The sequence below is a fragment of the Tupaia chinensis genome, unplaced genomic scaffold (assembly GCF_000334495.1).
Source record: "Tupaia chinensis unplaced genomic scaffold, TupChi_1.0 Scaffold000609_1, whole genome shotgun sequence".
NCBI lineage: Eukaryota > Metazoa > Chordata > Mammalia > Scandentia > Tupaiidae > Tupaia > Tupaia belangeri.
Genome location: NW_006160128.1, coordinates 2,420,383 through 2,443,563, shown reverse-complemented (window position 1 = coordinate 2,443,563; position 23,181 = coordinate 2,420,383). Strand labels below are relative to the sequence as shown.

Genomic DNA, 23,181 nt, shown 5'->3' with positions numbered 1-23,181 from the left:
GGAAAGAGGAATGGTCCTTCTGAGAAGAGAGAAGACTTTCGTTCCTGAGGCCCCAGCAAATCCCCTGGAGTGCATTAGCCTGAGCTGACAACAGAGCTGCCTCCTGAGGCGATCTCTGTGGTTAATATGGACTCTGTTAAGGGACTTAAGCCAATGGCTGTCCCACCAAGAGCTGGGGTCCCTCCCACCCTCCTAACCCAGTGGGGAAGGAGAGCAGCTAATATAAAGCACTGATGTTAATTAGGATTAGATATCCTCATTAGGTACCCTGCACTCTTAGGAATCTGCATGCCCTACTGCTCCTCCCTATGGAGGAAGTGGAAATTTGATCAGAGAGAGACAGAGAGAGAGAGAGGAAGTGAGAAAGCAAGCCACCAGGTCTGGGACTTGAACCATGGTTGGCCATGTGGGAGTCCAGCGCCTTTAACCACCATGCCACTTGCCGGCCCCAGGAAGTGGAGAATTCTAACAAGGGAAAATCCAGGAACTAGACCAGGCAGAGGGGAAGCAGAACAGAAGAAGCAACCAAATCTGTTCATTACTGGGAACAGATTTGCTAGCTTTGGCTTACAGGCTGTTGGGTCCAGTGAAAAGGCTAGTGAAGAACGAAGAGAAGAAAGAAGAGGGGGAAAGAAAATAAGAAAAGGCAATGCAAGAGTAGGAGACAAGGCATTGGTGATGATCCCAGATGCTTCCCTCCTCCAGGCTGGACAAACAGAAAATTAGGAGCCTGGAATGTGGAAGGCAGCCTGTCCGGCTACTCTCTGTGCAGCAAGCGCAATGTGAGAGCGAGGATGCACACATGTACCAGGCATGGTGCCTTTCCAGGTGATAAACAGAGCAGCTAGTGACACAGGAGGGCAGGCAGGGTCTTTCTTTATGCCTGTCCGAGGGGCAGGTTGAAGCAGAAACATGTGGGCTGCAAGGAGTTGGCTCTGGCTGCCCATTCATGCATGCAGCATCATGCTGGCCTTGGTATTGGTGGCACAGGATTTGTGAGTAATTCTCATAAGGCTGGATTCTTCACTTTCACACATTCAGATACAGCCATTTTTATTAAATTAGAATCTTCTTTTTGTAGAACATCTTTTTCAGGGACAAGCAGTTAGCGTAATGGCTATGTCCCTGGACTCCCACGTAGTCGACCACGGTTTGAGTCACAGACCTGGTGGCTTAAAACTCACACTGGGCGCATGTGCGTGCGTGCCCAAGATCCCGAGAGGAGAATGGAGAACGGAATACAGTGTGGCCATCCCCCCAGGGGGTGATTTCTCGCTTTCTGTCTCTTTGTCTCTTCTGTCTAGCGATTGCACGCACCATAGCAAAAACCTCTCAAAAAAAAAAAAAAAAAAAGAAAAGAACATCTTTTTCAGAGGGAAAAGGAATTCTAACACCTTCTAAAGAGCATTCCATATTACATATGGAATCCTTGTATTATGTGTTTATCTGTTTGGAATCCTTTGGGCTTTTATAAAATGTTGTGACTATGATAAGTTTACTAGACTACCTGCTAGTGTGATTGGCTTAGTTAAGGTCATCCTAGTCTCAATTTGTGTCAAACATCTGAAAGTCCTCTTTGTATAGTCTCTAAGATATTCAGAGACTTTGGGAACAATTTCTGGGGTGAATGGTTGGTAACCTAAGACTGGGATACAGAGCTAGGCAGCAGGCCTAGAATTCAGGGCAGAGACAGCAGCTGGGATGTTGCATCATTAGGGTCTGTAAATGCTAGGGGAAATTTACTTAAGCTGAGGAGACAGATGAAAGCAGTCTGAGTGAGAATCTGGCACTCAAGAGGGAAGGACTTTGCTCCTCCATAGTCTAATGGCCTAAGGGACTTTGAGGGTTGAAGGATTGACCTTAATTAAGGTCATGGTATTTAATAAAAAGCCCTTCCCCTTGGGTTTGGGGGGGTGTTGGTTGCTATATTATCCCCATCTCCCTTCTTCCCGAAGTATAACTCTGCTTGTAGCATTTATTGCCATCCTTGGCAAGGGCCCCAGCTTGGCCAGCTCACAGCAGTACGGGCTAGGGGTGCTTACTTCTAACCACAGTACTATCCTACTTTTTATTTAAAGAGGTTTTTTTTGTTTGTTTGTTTTTAAGTTTGTTTATTTCTTTTGTGAAAGAGGGCATGCATCTGAGAGAGGGGAGAGAGAGAAGGGGATGGGCATTCTTGTTAGAGTCTTGTCATGCCACTATCCCCTTCTTCTAGCCCTCCAGCTAGTCTGGATCTTGTGTGCATGCATGCCAAGTGTGTTCAGGTCAACTCAGGGTCCAAACTCATGGTCAGCCAAGTGGCTTCCAGTATTGCAGATCAGTAAGCTACTGCCTGCAGCAAAGTGGTTGGTCCTAAGGAAGTTTTGTGAATGTTATTTGGGCAGGGAAGATAACAAAGTTGTTTCCATTGTTTAGATTCTAGACACCATCGTTTCTCATGGTGTTCAGGTTCCCAGACACAGTCTCCTTGGCACTACAGAATGTGCTCAAGCTGCCACATCTCACCTCCCTACAGTTTCCCGCCCTACACCAGAAATATTGTCCAGTGTGCATGGCCTGGATAAGGAATATGTACCAGCTTTGGCCTTTTGTGTTTCCAAAAAAGACTTGTCTCAAGTTTACAACTAAGCAATGAAAAGGCGTTGACCCTCTACAAGCAACACTGGGAATGTGTGTATCTACCTTGGGTCTTTCTATCTTGGCTCCCTAGAGTCTCCTGTGACACAGAGACTATCATCCATCTTCTTGTGCTTGATATGGTGTTCCTTAAATACAGGAAACAAGACCCTGGATGAGAAGGGCTCAAGGATTACAGTTGTCCCAGACTTCTCTCCGAGGTGCTTCTCTAACTGCCCTGCTTCCATTGCTTTCATCATTGCTGGCTTCTCTTAGTCTCTGAGACCCTTAGCAAGTCTAGCCCAGGGGTGGACAATTTTCTTTCCCTTTCCCAAGACTGTCCTACATTTCTTAAAATATCTTTTGTAAGTTAGCTTGTGCCAAGGTAGTTAAAGTAGCCAGATCCCACATGGCTAACTGCATGGTTTGAGCCCTGGATTCAGCATCTTGAGAAACATGCCAAGTGCATGTGTGTGCCTGCCCCAAATCACAGAGTAGAGAGATGGAGAATGAATTGCAGCATGGCCATTCCCCAGGAGGGATAGGAAGGACTGCTTTCTCACTTTCCCTCTCTATCTCTGTCTCTCTTTGGTGAGTATACACGCCCTCAGGCAAAATTAAAACTAACTAAATAAAATCACTTGCCTGAAAAACTAAAGGGAAAGGAAATCAAAGCAGCATATAAAAATGAAGAAGCAGTTTCAAAGCACATATTACCTAAGTGGTGACTAGCTGCCGGATGACCTTGGCTGGTACTTGGGCTTTGTCCAATTCAACCTTGTATGTAGTACGGTGTATTTCAAACCCTAGAGGATCAATCTTGTGTATTTGACCTCTTGTAGTTACAAGATAGGGACATACTGAGCCAAAGCTTAGGCCAAAAAACAGAATATTTTGCGTACAAACTCAAGGAAGGGTTGAAATTGAGCAGGAAAGGACAGGAATGCACTTCAGAAATAACTAGAACTCAAGTGCCAAGCATCTCCAGGCTCCTCTCCCTCTCTCATTTGCCTTTCTCTGAATGTAGACTTCACACTTCAGAAAAAGTGGCAGGAGATTTGGCTGTTGACAACCCCAAGACTTCATACCCTATGGTTTCTACCATTGAAGAGGCACTGCAGCTTTTTCTGTGCTTTGAATTTTAAAAAACCTCCCATTGGGACCAGCAGATGGTTAATGGTTATGTCTCTGGACTCGTGGTTCAAGTCCCAGCGGACCTGGTGGCTTCAAATTCACACCAGCACATGTGCATGTGTGCCCAAGATCCTGAGAGGAGGATGGAGGAGAAGGGATTGTGGCATGGCCATCCCCCCTGGGGGGTGATTTCTCGCTTTCTGTCTCTCTGTCTCTGGTGAGTGCACAGGCCCTAAGCAAAAATCTCTCTAAAAAACCCCCAAAACCTCAAGTTTATTTTTGGTCAGATGCTCATTGTGAAGTACTTAGCTGTGGAAAGGAGGGAAAAGCCATGTAAAGGGTAGCCACAGAGGTGATATTTCAAATCCATGAGAAAAACATAGATAATTCAACAGATGATGTTGGAGAAATAGCTATCTAAAGAAAACATAAAGTTAGATTCCCAATTCATACCACTCAATAAAAAACAAGTACTATAGGGCTAGCAGTTGGCATAGAGGTTCAGGTGCTGGAATCCTATCATGGCTCGAGTCTGGACCCAGTGGGTTGAAAGTCACGCCTAGCACATGTGTATGCATGCCCAGGGTCCTAAGAGAATTTAGGAGAAGGAATTGCAGCGTGGTCCTCACCCCAGGGGATGATTTCTCTCTCTGCCTTTCTGTCTCTGGGGAGCGCACGTACCCTCTAGCAAAAATCGCTCTCTTAAAAAAAAAAAAAAAGTACTATTTGATGGAGTTTAAAAAAAGTACTATTTGATGGAGTTTAAAAATAGTAAAATTATTAAAAAGATAATATAGGAAAATAACTTCAAGTCCTTAGACAAAAAAGATACTTTTTAAAATAGAGAGACAGGGACCCCTGTACCCCATAATCTTCCAAGAACACAGGTGTGCCTGTGGGCATGCCCAAGAATGTTCATGTCAACCTGGGAAATGAACCCTACACCTTCCCATATGGCTCCAGTATTGTGCAACAAGCACCGTACAGCCTGTGCCACTGTGGCAGGGGGGCTTTATAAGATGTGAAGAGCAAAAAATATACTTGAAAAGAGATATACATTTATAAAACATACTTAAAGTTAAAATTAGGGTATAGGGCTACTAAGTGATGTGATGGTTAAGGTACTGGATCCCACATGGCCTACTCTGTGGTTCAAATCCTGGACCTGGTAGCTTGAAAAACATGCCAGGCACATGTGCATGTGTGCTGGCAGTTTCAGGGAGGGAGCATGACATGGTCAAAATGGCTCTTTTTGGTGAGGGTATATATACATATATGAAAGTTCATGAAAAAATGGAGTTAAAAGATTAAAAATAAAAATATAAATTTTATTTCTCCACATACACTCCATTAAGTTCAAGATACTTTTGCAAGCAGATACCAGACATTCACTTTATCCCTAAATAACTTAGAGTCCTGGGAACTTAACCATGTCAATGCAGTATTTTTATATTAATTGAAGAAAAATGGAAGCTTGTTTTTGATTAGGAAACAAAAAGAAGTCTGAAAGAGTCCAGTTAGAGCTGTCAGGTGAAAGCCTAATGGGCCTATTGAAACTCACACAAAATTGACTTTGTTTGATGAAAAGAATAGGCAGGAGCATTGTTGTGGTGGAGAATGATTCTCTGAAGAGAAACGTCTTTCAGGATGGTTTTTCTTGGATTAACTTTCTCAAAACACTTTCAAAATAGGAAGTAATGATATTCTTCAGAATTCAAGGAATGGGGAACAGCAGTTAGCATAATGGCTATGTCACTAGACTCTCATGTAGTCGACCGTGGTTTGAGTCCTGGGCCCAGTGGCTTAAACTCACACCAGGTGCATGTGTGTGTGTGCCCAAGATCCCAAGAGGAGAATGGAGGAGAAGGGATTGTGGCATGGCCATCCCCCCTGGGGGGTGATTTCTCGTTTTGTATCTCTCTGACTCTGTCTTTCGGGTGAGCACATGAGCTCATGGCCAAAAACCTCTCAAAAAAAAAAAAATTAAATTTGGGAACCAGCAGTTAGCGTAATGGCTATGTTGCTGGACTCCCATGTAGTTGACCGCAGTTAGCATCCCAGACCCAGTGGCTTAAAACTCACGCCGGGCGCGTGTGCATGCGTGCCCAAGATCCCAAGAGGAGAATGGAGGAGAAGGGATTGTGGCATGGCCATCCCCCTGGGGGGTGATGTCTCGCTTTCTGTCTCTATGTCTCTCTCTGTCTGGCGAGCGCACGTGCCCTATAGTGAAAAACCTCTCAAAAAAAAAATTAAATTTTATTCATTCATTTTAAAAAATATTTTAAATTCCATTTTCTTTTATGCATTCAATCACGTTATCTAGCTTACAATATGTGAACATTTCTCCCTAGTCCAGTTGATAAAACTATAAAATTAAAATTGTCTTCAATGGATAATACCTGGTTACTGTGACTATTGATATTTGGTTGCTTATGTATTAGGGGTTTAATATCCTCTGATCTACTCTGCTTAAGCTCCAGCCAAAGATATCTGGTAACTTTGGAGTGTCTCTCAGGTTTCTAAACACAGTCAGCAATCATCTACTCTAGCTTTGGATTAGTTGTTCCAATTTTCTATGTTGTGACACATCTTTGTAACATGTCCACACCAGGTGTTTTCAGTTCTACTTTCATCATTGCTATTTTTTTAAAAAGTTGTGTCATTTTTTTTTTTTTAAGAGTTGAAGAGACTTCCTCCTTCTTTTTGTTGTTGTTGTTTTTAAAGTTTGTTTATTTCCTGGGAGACAGAGGAGAGAAGAGGGAGAACCACCCTCCACAGGGTCTTCACGCTGCAATTCTCCCCCAAGCCCTGCAGCCAGACAGGATCATGGGCATAACAGGCACGTTCAGGCAGACCCAGGACATGAACAGCCTTCCCATAGGGTTTCAGTATTGCACAGCAGTGCCCTACTGCCTGAACCCCCTTGGGTAGGTCAAAGCTGCATTTTTAATGAGAAATCAGATGGGATCATGTTTCTGGGGAAAGAAGATGATTACAGCAATGCTACTTACTGTCCAGGGTTCACATATCATACTGCAAACACATGCCCTTAGAGGGTGGCAAGAAAACAGTTTAAGCTAAGTTTGAGTTCTGTTTTCCCCAAAGACCCTAAGCCTGGTTTCAAAGACTGATGATTTGGATAATTTGAAGAGACATTTAGAGTTTAAAAAATGACGAAGAGGGACCAGCAGGTGGCGTGGTGGTTGAAGCGCTGGATACTCCCACATGGCAGATCTTGGTTCAAGTCCCGGGCCTAGTGTCTTGGTTTCTCACTTTCCCTTTCTCTCTCTCTCTGTGTGGCTCTCTCTGGTCAAATTAAAATGAATGAATCAATAAAACTAAATAAAATAATTTAAAAAAATGACAAAGAGCTTTTAAAAGTTTCAGAGTACAGTTTTCCACCCATCAGACTGGCATAGAACTAGAAAGTTTGGTAACAGTTGGGGCAAAGTTATGGAGAAGCAGGTAATCTCTACACTACTGGCAGGAGAGTTCACTGATACAACCTCATCCGAAGATAACTGGCAACACTTCCTTCCTGCTTCTTTCCCTTCCCTTCTTCCTTTTCTTTCTCTTTCCTTTCCTTTCTTTTCCCTTTCCTTTTCTTTCCCTTCCTTTCCTTTCCTTTTTGCTACAGGGTGCATGTTCTGGCCAGAGAGAGACAGAGTGAGAGAGGGAAAGTGAGAAAAAAATCACCTCCAGGGGACAAGCAGATGACGTAATGGCTACATTGCTGGAGTCCCATATAGTCGACCATGGTTCAAGTCCCGGTGGCTTAAACTCATACTGGGTGCGTGTGCATGCGTGCCCAAGAGCCCGAGAGAATGGAGGAGACGGGATTGCAGCATGGTCATCCCCCATGCGGGGTGGGGTGATTTCTGGCTTTCTGTCTGTCTTTCTAGTGAGCTCACATGCTCTATAGCAAAAATTCCTTTTTTCTTTTTCTTTTTTTCTTTTTTTTGGAGAGATTTTTGCTATAGGGCGCGTGCGCTCGCCAGACAGACAGAGAGAGACATAGAGACAGAAAGCGAGAAATCACCCCCCCAGGGGGGATGGTCACGCCGCAATCCCTTCTCCTCCATTCTCCTCTCGGGATCGTGGGCACGTACGCACAGGCGCCTGGCGTGAGTTTTAAGCCACCGGGTCCAGGACGCGAACCGCGGTCGACTACGTGGGAGTCCAGCGACACAGCCATTACGCTAACTGCTGGTTCCTTAGCAAAAATTTCTTGAAAGAAAAAAAAAAAAAAAAAAAGAAAGAAATCACCTCTACTGGGGACCGTGATATGGCAATCTCTTCTCCATTCTCTTCTGGTTTTGGGTACACATGCTCATGTGCCTGGCATGTTTCTCAAGCCACTGAGTCCAGGACTCAAACCACAGAGTTGGCCATGTGGGATCCAGCTTCTTTGGCCACCATGCACTGGTGGGCCCTACTTTAGTTTTTAATGTGTAAAGTAGCTGTGGAACCATACACTAGAAACTGGTAACACTGGTGGCCTCGGGAGAAGACATGGATAGGAGGGATTTTTCACTTACTTTCTAAGACTTACACATTTATTATCTATCTCTACCCACTACCTCAACTGAAATGAAAAATAAAGCTTTTTGCTGATAAAGAGTACACTAATAGTTTTGAACACATAGGACACATAGGAATCTTGAAACTAATCCTAATCAAAGAGTGTTAGCCATTATGGAAATCAATCTGAGAAAGTTTAAGAGTTGAAGGGCATTGGGACCAGCAGGTGGCGTGGACATTCCCACATGGTCAACCAAGGTTCGAATTCCAGAACTGGTGGCTTGCTTTCTCACTTTCTCTCTCTCTCTCTGGTCAAATTAAAATGAATGAATAAATAAAATTTAAAAATTAAAAAAAAAAGAAGAGTTGAAGGCCATATACAGAAAAAACAAGATGAAAGGATGGGAAAGGTTAAGAACAAGGCAGCACAAAGAAGTGTCGAAGGCCAAAACTTGCCAGATGGACATTTTATTGTGGCTTGCTTGTAGTAAAACATTCAACCTTTCAATGTGTACATTTGTTTGTTTGGATGTTGTTTTGTTTTGCAGGAGACCACAGTGCGATGCTCAAAGGCCTTCAGCCTCACTTTATGTCAGTATACTCAAAGGTTGCTTATTTTTATAGTTCAACTAGTTAGAAGGAAAAGTCAGGAAAATCTGGTCTTAACATCCCAAATTAAGGGCTGCAAGATTTCCAACCCATTCGTATAAAGTGCTTACATTCAGTGCAAAAAGGGCAGACTCAGATGGGCAAGCTGATGCTATTGAATGACGTGTCTTGGACTAGGTGTGTTCTCTGACGTAAGGAAGGGAAAGTTACTTGTCAAGCTTTACTCCAAAGGATCTAGTATTTTCCTTAAGGTCTTTCTCTTCTCTAATAGGACTAAAACGTTTAACTGATTGATTTCCATAATAGTCATTAACCTTACTATTAAGAATCTTGGTTCGGAGGCAAATCCACAGGGTTTCTTAGCACCAGAAGCTGACTGCAGCTTCCAGTTCCTGCTTGTCTCAGCATAAAAGTTGAACAGGCTGAGAGCTCAGACTGGTGGGAGGGCTCAGAAATGCAGAGCTTTCCTTTATGCCTTTTATGTGCAGATCTAAGTGACTGAGTATGGGGCCCCCATTCTCAAACACTGTCATATCCTGGGTGGGAAGACAAGCCAGTGCTGATTAAAACAGCACCTCCTCTACTTTTCTGCCAACTGTATGTGACCTATGTATCGGGTTGTCAGAAACGTCATGACACATTTTTGCATAGAAAAAATACATCATGGCTTTTCCAATAACCCAATATTATCCCGCTGTTTTGACTCTGTCCACAGGCCTTACTCTGAAGTCGAATCCTACCTCTCTCTGTTAAAGTGCACTGCCTTCTCCATGACCTCAGGTGTCTGCAGGTCTATCCCGCTGCCCTGAAGAGGCTGAAGGGACATAGGAGCGAAGAACAAGCTCTTCCTGACCAATCTGAGTGGCACACACAGGACCGTAACACAAATAGGGAGAGTCTAGCCATTCAGTTCTGGATGCTAGGACCATTTCTCTCCCCAGATTTTCAGAAAAGGAGCCACATTCTCTCACCCATCAGCCCTGCAGCTCTGTGCTTGTGAGCAACTCGCCTGCACTGTTTGGAGAGGTTCACCTTTCTCTCTCGTCTGGCCTGGTGAGATCAGGTCCCTCCAGCCTGCGTTGGCCTCCTAGACTGGATGGGTTATATATGCAGCCACAGCTTTCAGATGGCAGGACCTGAAAACCCTTCTACTCAGATGACCTTCCGAAGACTCACGTTAGCTCCATGGGCTTGTAAGAGATGTCCGGAAAACAGCTGTATCCTCCATGTAGCACTTGCCCAGAATCCATCTCTGCATTCTGGGAAGGAAGGAGGGGAAAGGAGGCAACCCTTCTTGTGGTGCTCTGTAATTCTCTGTAAACCCCTCTAGTTAACAGGAGCTACGAAAGTGCCTCCACTTGGAGGGGACTGTGTACAAACAGGATGACCCGGGGTAAGAACCAAAACGCAGGGGAGGTTTCTAGACTGGCAAAGTCTAAGGGAACGTGCCTCTTTTGAATGGAGGAGTTTCATTTGTTCGGAAATGCTTGGGCGTAAACATAAGTGCATAGGAGCATGCACACATGTGCACGTGCACACACACACACACTCACTCTGAGGTAGAAAGAACTGGCCATCTCCAGACAAACACACACTGATTCCACACTTTTACAGAACATGGCACTTGCGTGAAAGATCCTGTTCTTGCCAGAGAAGGCAAGTAGGGCCTGATCCAGCTCTTTCCGACCCGGACCGAGCCAGAGAAGTCCCACTCCACAGAAAGAAAGAGGTGGAGGGCATCGTCGTCACTCCTGTTGCTATGGTTCTCAGGCCACGTTTTCTTGGCCCTGCTGCCGAGGGTCACTTCCTGGAGCCTGAGCCATGGGCACCCCGGGGGTGGCTTGTCAGAAGCCACTGGGCACAGATGTCTTGAACTACTGCGTCTCCGCTGCTCTTGGCGGCCTGTTGCACCTGCTGGACGAGGGCTGCAGCCCTTGAGTGTTCTTGCTTCACGGCAATCAGGTAGGCAGAACGCAGCTTGCAACATGTCAGGTAGGCCTGAACCTGGCAGCCAGATAAGGGGTGATGGAAGGAAACCAGCACTGCTGAATCACTAGCAGTTACAGAGCTACATCAAGCAGCAGCGCTTTTCAGCTACCAAATGAACACTTGGGTTCTTGGCTTTTATAGCATCATGGCAGCTCTTTCAACAGTCTGGATGCTAAGCTATTAACTGTTATTTTACAGTACAAAAAATTATTACAAATAAACTTTTTTTTTTTTTTTTTGCTAGAGGGCATGTGCCCTTGCCAGAGAGACGGAGACAGAAAAGGAGGGAGAGGAGAAATCCTCCCTCCATGGGGAATGGTCATGTTGCAATCTTTTCTTCTTTTATCTTTCCCTCTTTTCCGGATTTTGGGCACACATGCACATGTGCCTAGCATGTTTCTCAGGCCACACCATCTGAGACTTGAGCCACATGGTTGACCTTATAGAATCAGACTGATTTAACCACCAGGCCACAGAGCTGGCCCAAGGTATGAATTTAAAAAGAAGGATGGGGCCAGCAGGTGGCATGGTGGTTAAGGCGCTGGAATTCCCACATGGCCGACCACGGTTCAAGTCCCAGACCTGGCGGCTTGCTTTCTCGCTTTCCTTCTCTCTGTCTTTCTCTGGCAAAGCTCATGTGAAATAATAATAATAAATAAATAAAATAATTCTTTAAAAAAAAAAGAAAAAAGAAGGAAGCAGATAGGAAGAGTCTGGCCTCTGTCTCTCCCTCTAAGGCTGCCTCCTTACTATCTGGGCTCTTCAGCTTCCTTGGCTTCAGAGCCAGCACTGTGTTGCCCACAGGCTGTGATTTTACAGTTATTTGGGTGATTATTTGATTGATATCTGTCTCCTTGGCTAGATTTTAAGGTCCACAAGAGCAGGAACAGTGTCCTTGTATTTCTAGTGCCTAGCATAGGGCCTGGCACCTAGTAGGTGTTTAATAAAAGTGCATTCCATGGTGCCCTGCACCTTAGCCACCATGCATGCACCCTATAGTAAAAAACCTCTCAAAAAAAAAAAAAAAAAGAACAACAAAAAAGAACAAAAACTGTAGGTACATTATGGGGCCAGCAGGTGGTGTGGTGGCTAAGGTGCAGGGCATTCCCACATGGCTGACCATGGTTCGAGTCCTGGACCTGGTGGCTTGCTTTCTCACTTTTCTTCTCTCTGTGTGCCTGTCTTTCTCTGGCCAAATTAAAATAAATAAATAAATAAAATTAAATAAATAATTCTTTAAAAAAAAGCGCATTCCATGAATGAATGAATGAATAAACCTTCACATCTCTTTACTACAATGGGCACAGGTCCCCCTTCTCTATTTTTTGGTTTTAAACCTGCTGAATTAAAAACATTCTAACAGGAAATTTGGGAAAGAAAATACACACAATTGAGAAAAAGTCTAATTAAGGTCTAATACTACAGTCAGTTCTGATAGCTCCTTCTGTTTGGATTGAAGGCAGCTCAGTTTTGGACTATGTCTATCCCATACTCCCTGTCTCATGGATCCTTCCCTTGGTGGAGATGAAAGCTCCTTGTTCCCTGTCCCTGGTCTTGCTAGCTTCTCCCAGGTGAATGGCAGGGCTCACAGCTGCCACAGCTTTGAGGCTGCCATAGCTACCTGTCTGCTCCAACAGTCCCTCCTGGTTAGTGGTAGGGACTCTCCTTGTTCCCATATCAATAGGCCATCTTATTTAATCTTAGTTGCCAACAGGTTTCTTTCCTACGCTCAATACAGAGAGTCTCCTGCAGCTAGAAGATGTCCGGCACATTCTGAGCTCACCAAGTTGACCAAGTCCTGCTGTTGGTCTCTACTTGTTGGCCTAATCTGTCAGCTCTCACCCAGGCCTCCCACTCCACTCAGCACCTCTGTGTGCTGCACACAGTCAGCAGGCAAAACCCCTACTAAGAGAAGTAGCGTGCTGTGCTAGAGCATGGAATAGGAACTGAAGGAAGCCAGTTTATGGCAGGACCCATGGCCTGAGATCGCTTAAGTATGTAGAACAGCTTCTGAGAGGACAAAAAAACGTGGAAAAGTAATAGTGATGTTCTAGGTTCTGGTGTGTGTCTTTCCCAGGGACAAAGCCTCTTTTTGAGTGTGAGGCTCAGTGAAGGCTTGAACAAAATAATCTAGTATGGGAATCAGGGGACTTGGGTGTTTGTTCCAGCTTTTGAGTTCTTATTCTTATTCTAGAAAAGCAATTCTCCACATTTCACAATGTCAGAATTTCATCCTTTCCAAGAGCTCATTAGGATGTTGCAGAAATAAATAAAAAAATGTTTAGAATGTGTTCTTATCCATCAATTGACAAATGCCCTACAAATTCAGCCCAGAGATTAGCAACACTGCCATGGGTGCAGCTCCATGCTGCTCCTTACACAAGAAGCTGTTTGCCTGACATTAGTTTTCATCACGAGGGACTCAGCTGTCAGATAGCCAGAGAAGCTCAGTCTTGCTCTGATTTCACATCCTCTCCTGGGCTGGGGGCCTTCCTACAGATGGCAGGAGGATCAAGCCCATGGTTAGCCTCAAACAGGGGCAGCTGGGAATACTTTCAGCACTTCTACATGGGCAATATGAAGTAAAGGTTTACTAATTACTGAAATAGAAGACCTAATTGGTCCCAGAAGAGAGACCTGTTTTGGAGATTGACACATCAGTGGACATTGTTGGTCAAAAGGTCAAATGAGGCCTTTTCTTACAGTACACTTTTTCCTCCAGGACAAAGAAATACCTGCCCACTTAGGGAACTTCATTCAATCTGTTGACCTAAAGATGGAAATGAGGGATTTCCTTGGGATCTCTGAGAGAAAACTGATAAAAAAACAAAGTCAAGAGACCAGCAGTTGGTGTAGTGGCTATGTTGCTGGACTCCCATGTAGTTGAGGGTGGTTCAAGTCCCGGACCTGGTGACTTAAACTCACCCCGGGTGCATGAGCATGCATGCCCAAGATCCCAAGAGGAGAATGGAGGAGAAGGGAGTGTGGCCACCCCCCTTGGGGGGTGATTTCTCACTTTCTGTCTCTATGTCTCTCTCTGTCTTTCTGGCGAGTGCATGCGCCCTACAGCAAAAACCTCTCAAAAAAAATAGAAAAAGAATAAAAAAAGAAAGAAAGAAAAAAAGAAAAAGAAAAGAAAAGGAAAAAAACACCAAAACCAAAGTCAAGAGCAGCACAGGACAAGTTTGTCTCAGGGCTAAAGAACTGGCAAGGCAAACGGGTAAGCGTAGTCAACGTGCACCCGTTCCCTGTCTATCCCTCCCTTCTATTTCCCTATCCATGTCCCAGCTCCATCGCTAGAGAATAAAGAGGCTGAAATACAGGTCTTACGGACTTGTGGACAGGCAAGCCCAAGGTGCTGCTTGTTAGCATCACCAGGGGCAGGAGACAATGCTGCTCACCTTGTTGTCATCACTGTGTATCGCCTGGATCAGGCCCTCCAGCTCCTGTGCAGAACAGAAACACAGCAGTTATGAGAGACAGAAGAACCCCCGCATGGGAACCAGGACCCAACTAGCACTGGCTCAGTCATTCTGACTCCAGGGTGGGGATACCTACCTGACTCTTCTTTTTAAACTCATTTCTGTGATAAGAGAAACAAACTCTAAAGATAATATTAAGCTTGGGAATCTGGGGGAGGATGGAATAGCTTCCAGGAGACCTGTCCTTGGCCTTCACAAGTGGATGTGACTCTGTTTACCCCACAAAAAAGCCACAGGGGGATAATTCTGCAGGCAACATCTTGACCCCCCCTCTATAATTGCATAGAGAAATTCAGCTTTGTAAATCCACAGACACTTCCACGTACACACGACAGTAGAAAATATGCTTACACCTTCTGGGTATAGAGGTCATCACCACTAATTTTCTTTACAGGGTAAGAGTTGATTAGAGTGAGGCCATTGTTGCAGAGGTGTTAGAAATACAAAATGCTCTTGGAGAGTTTCAATGTGAAGACATTGCACTAGCCAGAGGAGCTGGGAGATGTGGGAGACAGTGTACCTGGGGTGGAATTCTCTTGAACGCTTCCAGGCAGTTGAGGAGGATGGTGTCCCCGTCACCTTTGGTTGCCATGCCTGACTCGCTGACACACTTGAGCAGTTGTCGGATCTCACTGTACTTCTCCTTCTCCACCAGCTGCCGGGCAGCTCTGCAGTAGGTGGCCGCTGCATCCAGCTGGAAGTCCTAGCACAGAGCATGGGATGAGGGGCTCAGGGGACCACCATGGCGGTGGGGGAGGAGGCAACATTCCAAAGCTCCTGCTGTGTTTGGCATAGATTGTAGTCATGATAGGAAACAAATACAAACAAATACAAACAAATGGACAGACCAAAAATGAGCAAAAAGTTCCTCTCTGGAGTTAGGCAGAAATTTAGGAAGCATCTGAAAAAACCGTAACTTTAATATCTACAATGGTGCCTCTCACTCGCTGCTGTGGCACTCTCTGAAAATATTCTAATCAAACTCCTGAGACCAATTCATTCTCTACTGGATTACTTTCTCTTGGGAAATCAGTGTTGGGGGTTGGTATTTGCTGCCCTGGACACGTGGTGCTCTGTGAAGAGGTTCCTTCAGAAATAGTGTTGAGAAATAGACCAATGCCTAGGACCAGCAGTTGGCAAAATGGCTATGTCGCTGGACTCCCATGTAGTCGACCGTGGTTCGACTACAAACTCACACTGGGCGCGTGTGCATGCATGCCCAAGATCCCGAGAGGAGAATGGAGGAGAAGAGATTGTGGCATGGCCATCCCCTCAGGGAGTGATTTCTCACTTTCTGTCTGTCTCTGTCCTTCTGGCGAGTACATGCACCCTATTGCAAAAACCTCTCCACAAGAAAAAAAAAAGAAAAAGAAATAGACCAATGTCCAAGAAGACTATATGCTGAAAACTTCCAGACAGGTATCTTCAATCTGGATTAGAATAATCCTTATACCACGGGGCCTGCCACAGGCATTTCTGTGTGTTGGGTGATTTTGCAAACAGGTGGGAAGAAAGAAACCTGACTGTTTACAAAAACATTTGTCCTTGGGATATGTACAATGCCTGCTGGCCAGAGCAATAATGCTCTCAGTTCGCTCCTGAGAGTTCTGTGGTAGTAGAGGGGTCTTTCAGGGTCCTGCTCCAGCCCCTGCTCCAGTGCCACAACAGCAGCTTGTCCTTTTATCACAAACAACAGGAAACATACTCCCAGAGCCAGCTCCTGTACAGAGGACCCAGGGGCAGCCCCGGTGACTCTAGGCTCCTGCAAAGACAAGCAGTGGCTCTGCAGGGAGATGGCTCAGGGCAACTGTCCTTAGACCTGGCTTCGGTATTTGATAGCTTTGATGAGTTTGTCATTGGTTACTTGGCTTTTGACACAGTGGCCTACAGTCTTGAATGTGAGTGACCCAGTTTTTTAACAGCCACCTCCCTGATTTCACCCCTGATGTACATATAAATCTGCTTTTCCTGGGATAAAAATTTTCCAAAGAATAATCTCTCACAGAACTGTGGTCAGGTGCTGACTGCCCTCAGCATAATCTCTTGTAAGCCAAGTCATACCTGCAGAACGCGAAATGCAATGCCAAATCCATCTTCTACATTTTTCCCTCCTAGCATGACCTGAAGAGGAGAAGGAAAGGTACTTAAAGAAGTAATAATTACTGGTGTAACCTCTCAGTCATGAATGAGGGCCTCCATTTATTCAATTCTTCTGCAAATTTTGTTGAGACCTTCCTAAATGACTAGGGGTACAAAAGCAGTCAGAAAGGAAGTGACCCTCAGCTCTCTGAGACTCATAGTCTCGCAAGGGGACAGCCATCAAGCAAACGACCAAAATACCTAGATAACTGCAGTCATGACAGATGTTCTGAAAGATGTGAACATCTGCCAGAGGTCTGAAACACTGCCCATACCTTGCAGGCAACATCCATTTTCATGTGGTTATTTCCAAACAGGGTTGGCAGAGGCAAAGTGGTGATTTGAGAGGTCCCAGCACTTTCGCACCGATGTAAGAACCTGGTCACCTCCATTTGCAGCTGAAGTGTATTCATGTGCCTAAGGTGACAGGATACACACAGTCCAGCCTCAGGAGGGGATTCAGGAGTGAGGAGATGAGGACTGAATGACTGAGAAGTTATGATAAGAAGAGAGTAAAAAAGGCAAAAGCAATGATGTTGAGGGGGAAAAAACCCCAAAATATCCCTGAGCAGTCATGACAAGTCAAAAACAGGTGTTCTAGTGCCCCACACAGACTCACAACAGTAAAGGTGCATGACAGATCTGAACAAGGTCCAGTCATTGAATGAGACAGTATTTCTTGAGTGCCCAGGTACCAGAAACAAGGGAGGTCAAGAGAGATATGAACCCTGCCCTTACAGAGATTATTCAGAGGGGAGATGAATAGTAAACACATAAAGTACGTAGCAATTAGACCTATGAATGCACAAGTGGCTGTGGCACAACACTTGCTTTAGATATGCTCTGAGCAGAAGCCTGAAAGCTGGGAGGTAGAAAGGACCTGGTGTGTGGAGGAACACTCAGGAGGCCATGGACTGATGTTTAGCAAGGAAGAAGAGAGTAGCAGAAAATGAAGACACAGATGGGGCCAGCTGGTTGGCATGGTGGTTGGGGGAGTTGGGAACGACATGTGTGGTTCAAGTCCCAGACACATGAGCTTGAAAGATGCAAGGTGTGTGTGTACATGCGTGATAGACACTCATCCAGGCACAATCCCTTTAAATGATCTTTTTTTCCCAAAGGTTCAGGGAATGGCCAAGAGCATCTTCATTACCAACAGACACACAGTTCCAGCCTCTTTGTTCTGCATTAATTATTCTCTGGGCCTCAGACTACCTTGACACATCAGCTGCACTCATCTTCTTTCGGAAGAAGGTGGTTTTCTTCCTCCCAGAGCTGCGGGATGTTTCTTGGAGGTAGATCTTCAGGTGGTCCTTGGCCTTAAGCAGCCATGAGAGCTTCTCTCCCAGCTCTGTATATGAGTTTGCTTTGTGACTGAAGAACCGAATACAAGTCATGGCAGCCCGGACTTGATCCTAGAAGAGGAAAATGAATGTTCAGGTCAAAGATCAGGAATGCTGGTATGTGTGGGTGTGGGTATGTGTGTGTGTGTCGTGTAGCTTGTTTGTGTCAGTTACTCAAGGCCTGAGGTATCCTAAAGTGAATTGAATGACTGAGCTCTTGGGTAGGACACTATTCTACCACTGAAGAGATAAAAAAAAGGATACTTCTGATTTTTAGTAAATTGGCTTCACTCTTTTTTTGGAAAGCTTTTTGCTATAGGGTGCATGCGCTTACCAGAAAGAGAGAGAGAGACAGAAAGCGAGAAATCACCCCCTAGGGGGGATGGCCATGCCACGATCCCTTCTCCTCCATTCTCCTCTCGGGATCTTGGGCACTCATGCATATGTGCCTGGCGTGAGTTTAAGCCACTGGGTCTGGGACTCAAACCACTGTCAACTACATGGGAGTCCAGCGACATAGCCATTACGCCAACTGCTGGTCCCAAATTGGCTTCACTCTTACTTTGGCATTGAATAATTCAATTTAGTATTGGCAACTCTCAGCCAAATTGGAAGGAATTTGTTCCTTCTCTCTTCAAGGATTTTCTCTAAAAACACTTACTTTTCCATCATTCCATATGATTTTTTTTTTTTTTTTGCTATAGGGCGCGTGTGCTCGCCAGACAGAGAGACAGAAAGCGAGAAATCACCCCCCAGGGGGAATGGCCATGCCACAATCCTTTCTCCTTCGTTCTCTTCTTGGGATCTTTGGCATGCACGCACACGCGCCCGGCGTGAGTTTTAAGTCACCGGGTCCGGGACATGAACTGTGGTTGACTACATGGGAGTCCAGCGACATAGCCATTATGCTAACTGCTGGTCCCCGCATTCCATATGAATTTTGCATTCATACTTCATGCTTATCTAGAAATTATTACACATTTCTTTTTTATCTTCACATTCCTTGAATTATTTTTCTTCCTTTTTTTGGAGAGGTTTTTGCTATAGGGTACATGCGCTTTCCAGAGAGAAATCAGCCCCTGGGGGGATGGCCAGGCTGCAATCCCTTCTTCTCCACTCTCCTCTTGGGAAGCTGGATCCCACATGGCTGGCAAGGATTCAAGCTCCATTGGCTTGAAAAATACACCACATGCATGAGCACATGTTCAGGATGGAGAACTGGAGGAAAAAGAATTGCATTGTGACCAGGCCCTGTTGGTGGGGGAAGCTGCTTTCCCTCTTTCACTCTCATGTTCTTTCTTGTACTTATGTGTGTATCCTCTAGCATTAAAAAAAAAAAAAGTCTGCCTCTAAATTTAGATTTAGAGGGATTAACCCAGTATCACTGGCTTATCAGGAAAGTCATGATGCATTTTTGCACAGAAAACCAGAAGAATATGTCATGACTTTCCTGGAGACCTAATACTTAACCATTATAGACAGCAATATGGACTTATCAACAGGGTCAATCAAACAGCAATGCCAGGGACGAAATGATGGTCTCGTTCCATCATCTTCCACACCCTCCCTGCAGGGTCAGCATCAGCAGCAGAGGTAGAAGGCTAGATGGGGCTGCTAGTACCTTCATAAACTGCTGCAGCTCATACAGAATGTGGTAGTAGTTCTTCTTCTGTAAGTGCTGACAGGCAGCAATCAAGTACTTTCCCCAGCTCTCCAAGGTCGGATCAATGGATTCCAGCAAGTTTTCCAAAACGTGTAGCTTCCCACTTTTATAGCTTGGCTGGAAAATACCTTCTATGAAGACTTCTGGAGGACTCTCCTGTAGCAGGGCAAAGACACGAGGTCACAAGTCTTGAGCCTGGTTCTGGCACTGTCTGGCACCCACCTGCGTGTCCTTCTAATCACATACCTCCAGCATCCTCCTATAGCAGTGCTTCTTAACCTTCTGTGCATCTCAGATACTGTGACACCCTGCTCTAGTGACTGCTTCACTTTTCTTTTTCCTTTTACAAAAAAGTTCCTTGGTAGTGTTATCTACACTGTCTCTAATTTCTCTTCTCTGGTTTTCCCTTATTCTCACTCTAATCTAGCTCTGCACACATAACTCTACTGAAACTGCCTCTTAGGTCACTAGTGACCTATGAACTGTTAAGCCTAAAAATTACTTCTTGGTCCTAATTTTCCATTTGACCTTTTAGCAGCTGTTCATGTACTATCTTGGTATTCTTCTTAACACTCTCTTGCTGATTTCACCCAATCTCATGGCATTAATTACTACTAGCTGATGGTGCCTAAATCCCTGTCTCTAATCTATTCATGCCCCCTAAACTCCAGAACTATGTATTCGACTTAGATTCAATTGCTTACTGAACAAAACCTCTTTGATATCTAAAAAACTTAATACGGCTAAAAGAACATTTCTGATTGTTTCTCAAAATGTGTTCTTTCTGCTATCTTTCCTTTTTCAGATGGCAACTCCATTCTTCAAATTATTTAAGCCAAAAACCTCCAGTCATCTTTTCCCTCATACTCCAACATCAAACTCATCAGCAAATCTCACTGGCTCTTCCATCAAAATACACACAGAATCTGACCACTTTTCACCACTTCGCTGTATCACACGGGCCCAAGCCATCACCAGCACTTGCCTGGATGATCGCAAGGGCCTTATCCTTGAGCCACCATCTTCCACTCCTGCCTCTTTTCTGTCTAGTACCAATAAATCAACCAAAGTGATTCTGTCAGCTCGTGTTATTCCTTTGCTCGCAATATTCCAGGAATTTCCTTTCTTATTCAGCATAAAGTCCAAGTCCTCACAATGTCTACAAGAGCTATGTGATTTGGACTGTCACCTTTCGGACCTTACCTGCCGCTACTTCACTCCCAGCTCTTTTTGTTCCTGCCATCCAGGCCTTTGTATTTATTCCTTCGTCGGAACTGTGCTCGCCTGCACACCTGAGTAACTCACCCACATCCTTCAGCTCTCTACTCAGATGTCAACTTCTCTGGATGCTTTATCTCAAATGTACAACCCTCTGTTTCACTTCCCTCAGTGTATGTTATTCTTATTACTGATCATCTACATTAAGTATTTTATTTACTTGGCTTATTGTTCCTTTTCCTACTATAAATACAATAACAGGTATAATGGTGGTACGTGAAGAAGTGACTGGCACTACTTGAGTACTCTGTGAATGCTTCAAAGAGAGAGTATAAAAGGACCCTCCAAGGAGAAACAGAAGTTTTCTGAGAAAACAAGGAGGGCTAGGGAATTCGAGGTAGAGAGAACAGTACATGAAGACTTACAGAGATAAGACAGTGCATGGTACAATTAGGAAAATCTAACTTGATCAGTTTGGAACATAGGGTACAGATACAATTTGTGGCTGAAATATACTAGAGAGATAAGGGGGGACTGATCCTGGCAGGTCTTATAGCATGCTAGGGAATTTGGACTTTGGGGGCCAGCAGATGGTGCGGTGGTTAAGGCACCGGACTCCCACCTGGCTGACTGGTTTGAGTCCTGGACCTCGTGGCTTGGAAATCACGGCAAGTGCTTGTTCATGCATGCTTAAAGTCCTGAGAGGAGAATGGAGGAGAAGGGATCACTGCTTGGCCATTCCTCCTAGGGAGTGATTTCTCACTTTCCCTATCTCTTTCTCCAGCAAGTGCATGTGCCCTATGACAAAAACCTATAAATAAATAAATAAATAAATAAATAAATAAATAAATAAATAAATAGCACTTTATTCTATGGCTGTGGGGATCTACTGAAGGCCTTCTAGGGAGGAGAATAACAGGAGCACATATATGTTTTAGAGTTCACTCTGGGGACAGTGTGGTCAAAACACTAAAGTGTTGATGAAAAAGCTAGGAACAGGGGCCAGCAGGTGGTGGTGTGGTTAAGGCGCTAGACTCCCAGATGGCCAACTGTAGTTCAAGTCCCAGACCTGACAACTTGCTTTCACACTTTCTTTCTCACTCTCTTGTCAAATTAAAAAAATAAATAATAATAAATAAAATCAAACAAATAATTCTTGCCTATGAACAGAACACTTCTCATACTCTAAACATTCAGGTATGATTTTCATGCCTTTTTTTTTTTTTAAAAGAATTATTTTATTTAACTTTATTTATTTATTTATTTTAATTTGACCAGCAAGCGAGCAAGAGAGAGAGAGAGAGAGAAAGTGAGAAAGCAAGCCACCAGATCTGGAACGCGAACTGTGGTCAACCATGTGGGAGTTCAGCACCCTCAACCACCCCGCCACCTGCTGGCCCTGATTTTCATGATTTTTTCCCCTCCCTATTGTTCCTATATGCTTGAGAAAAAGGGTAAAATATTTCAGTTCAAGGGGAACCGTGATTATAGGAGATGAAAAGAAGTCTTCTTTCCTGGCGCTGATGAATGTAAAGCAAGCGCACTGCTGTCGTCAGCTTACGCCAAGATAACTAAGTAAGCCGCTTAACTCTCTGGACTACAGTTGTTGGCAGGAACAGAACTGGGTGACTTCCATTCTCAGTTTGTGCTTGGGAGAAGCATCTTTAGCTTCATTCATTTGGAAATGGAGGAAAATGGGAAAAGTTAGCAATTGAACTTTAACAATGACCTCTGCATTATCCTTGAGCCTGGATTAGTAGTTATGACACAGTTAGTGGCTAAGCAGTGGTAAATACATTTCCCTTCCACTGACCTCTAGGGGCATGGTTATATGAATTGCTGATTTCTGTGAAGTGTTGATCTCACCTAGCACACTCCTACCAGATATACCTATTTGTGAACTTTCCTTGGCTGCTGTTTGGTTTAGGGTGGTAGAATGAAATTAAAGTTTACTTTGAGTTCCTTTAATTATCTATGAAATTGGTACACATCAGCCAGTTTCTTAAAAAGTTATCCTGGGGCTGGCCTCAATGCCTAGTGGTTAAGGGAGCCAGATTCCACATGGCTGACCATGCAGTTCATATCCCGGCCCTAGCAGCTTGAAAAACACATTGGGTATATATGCGTGTGTGCCTGAAGTCTGCTTATTCCATAATAATAAAATCATGAAAATCACACCTGAGTGCTTAGAGTATGGGAAGTGTTCTGCTCATAACCCTTTTTAAAAAAGAAAGGGAGAAGGAATTTAGGAGTGACCATTCTCCAATGGCAAGTGCTTTCTACCCCTCTCTCTCCATCTCTCTCTGGTGAGTACATGAGCCCTCTTGTAAATAAAAGCTAGAGAGGGAGGGAGGAAGGGGGGGAGAGAGAGGGGGAGGGAGAGAGAGAGAGAGAGAGAGAAATCATTATGGAATAAGCAGATAGAAAAGCAGTGCCAAGGGGCCAGATGCTGGTGCAGTGGTGAGCA

The 23,181-nt window shown here is 44.6% G+C and overlaps 1 protein-coding gene across 1 annotated transcript in view; it reads right to left on the bottom strand.

The window, feature by feature from the left end:
• Positions 1-8,709: 8,709 nt before the first annotated feature.
• The window catches only part of ZFYVE26 (zinc finger FYVE-type containing 26), a gene marked incomplete in the record, with an annotated part of 91,668 nt that continues 77,196 nt past the window's right edge, over positions 8,710-23,181 (bottom strand). Inside the window, 7 exon segments of the mRNA XM_027775860.1 lie at positions 8,710-10,884; positions 14,271-14,315; positions 14,872-15,054; positions 16,413-16,472; positions 16,766-16,907; positions 17,706-17,905; positions 19,455-19,652. Coding sequence (XP_027631661.1) covers positions 10,681-10,884; positions 14,271-14,315; positions 14,872-15,054; positions 16,413-16,472; positions 16,766-16,907; positions 17,706-17,905; positions 19,455-19,652 — 1,032 coding nt within the window.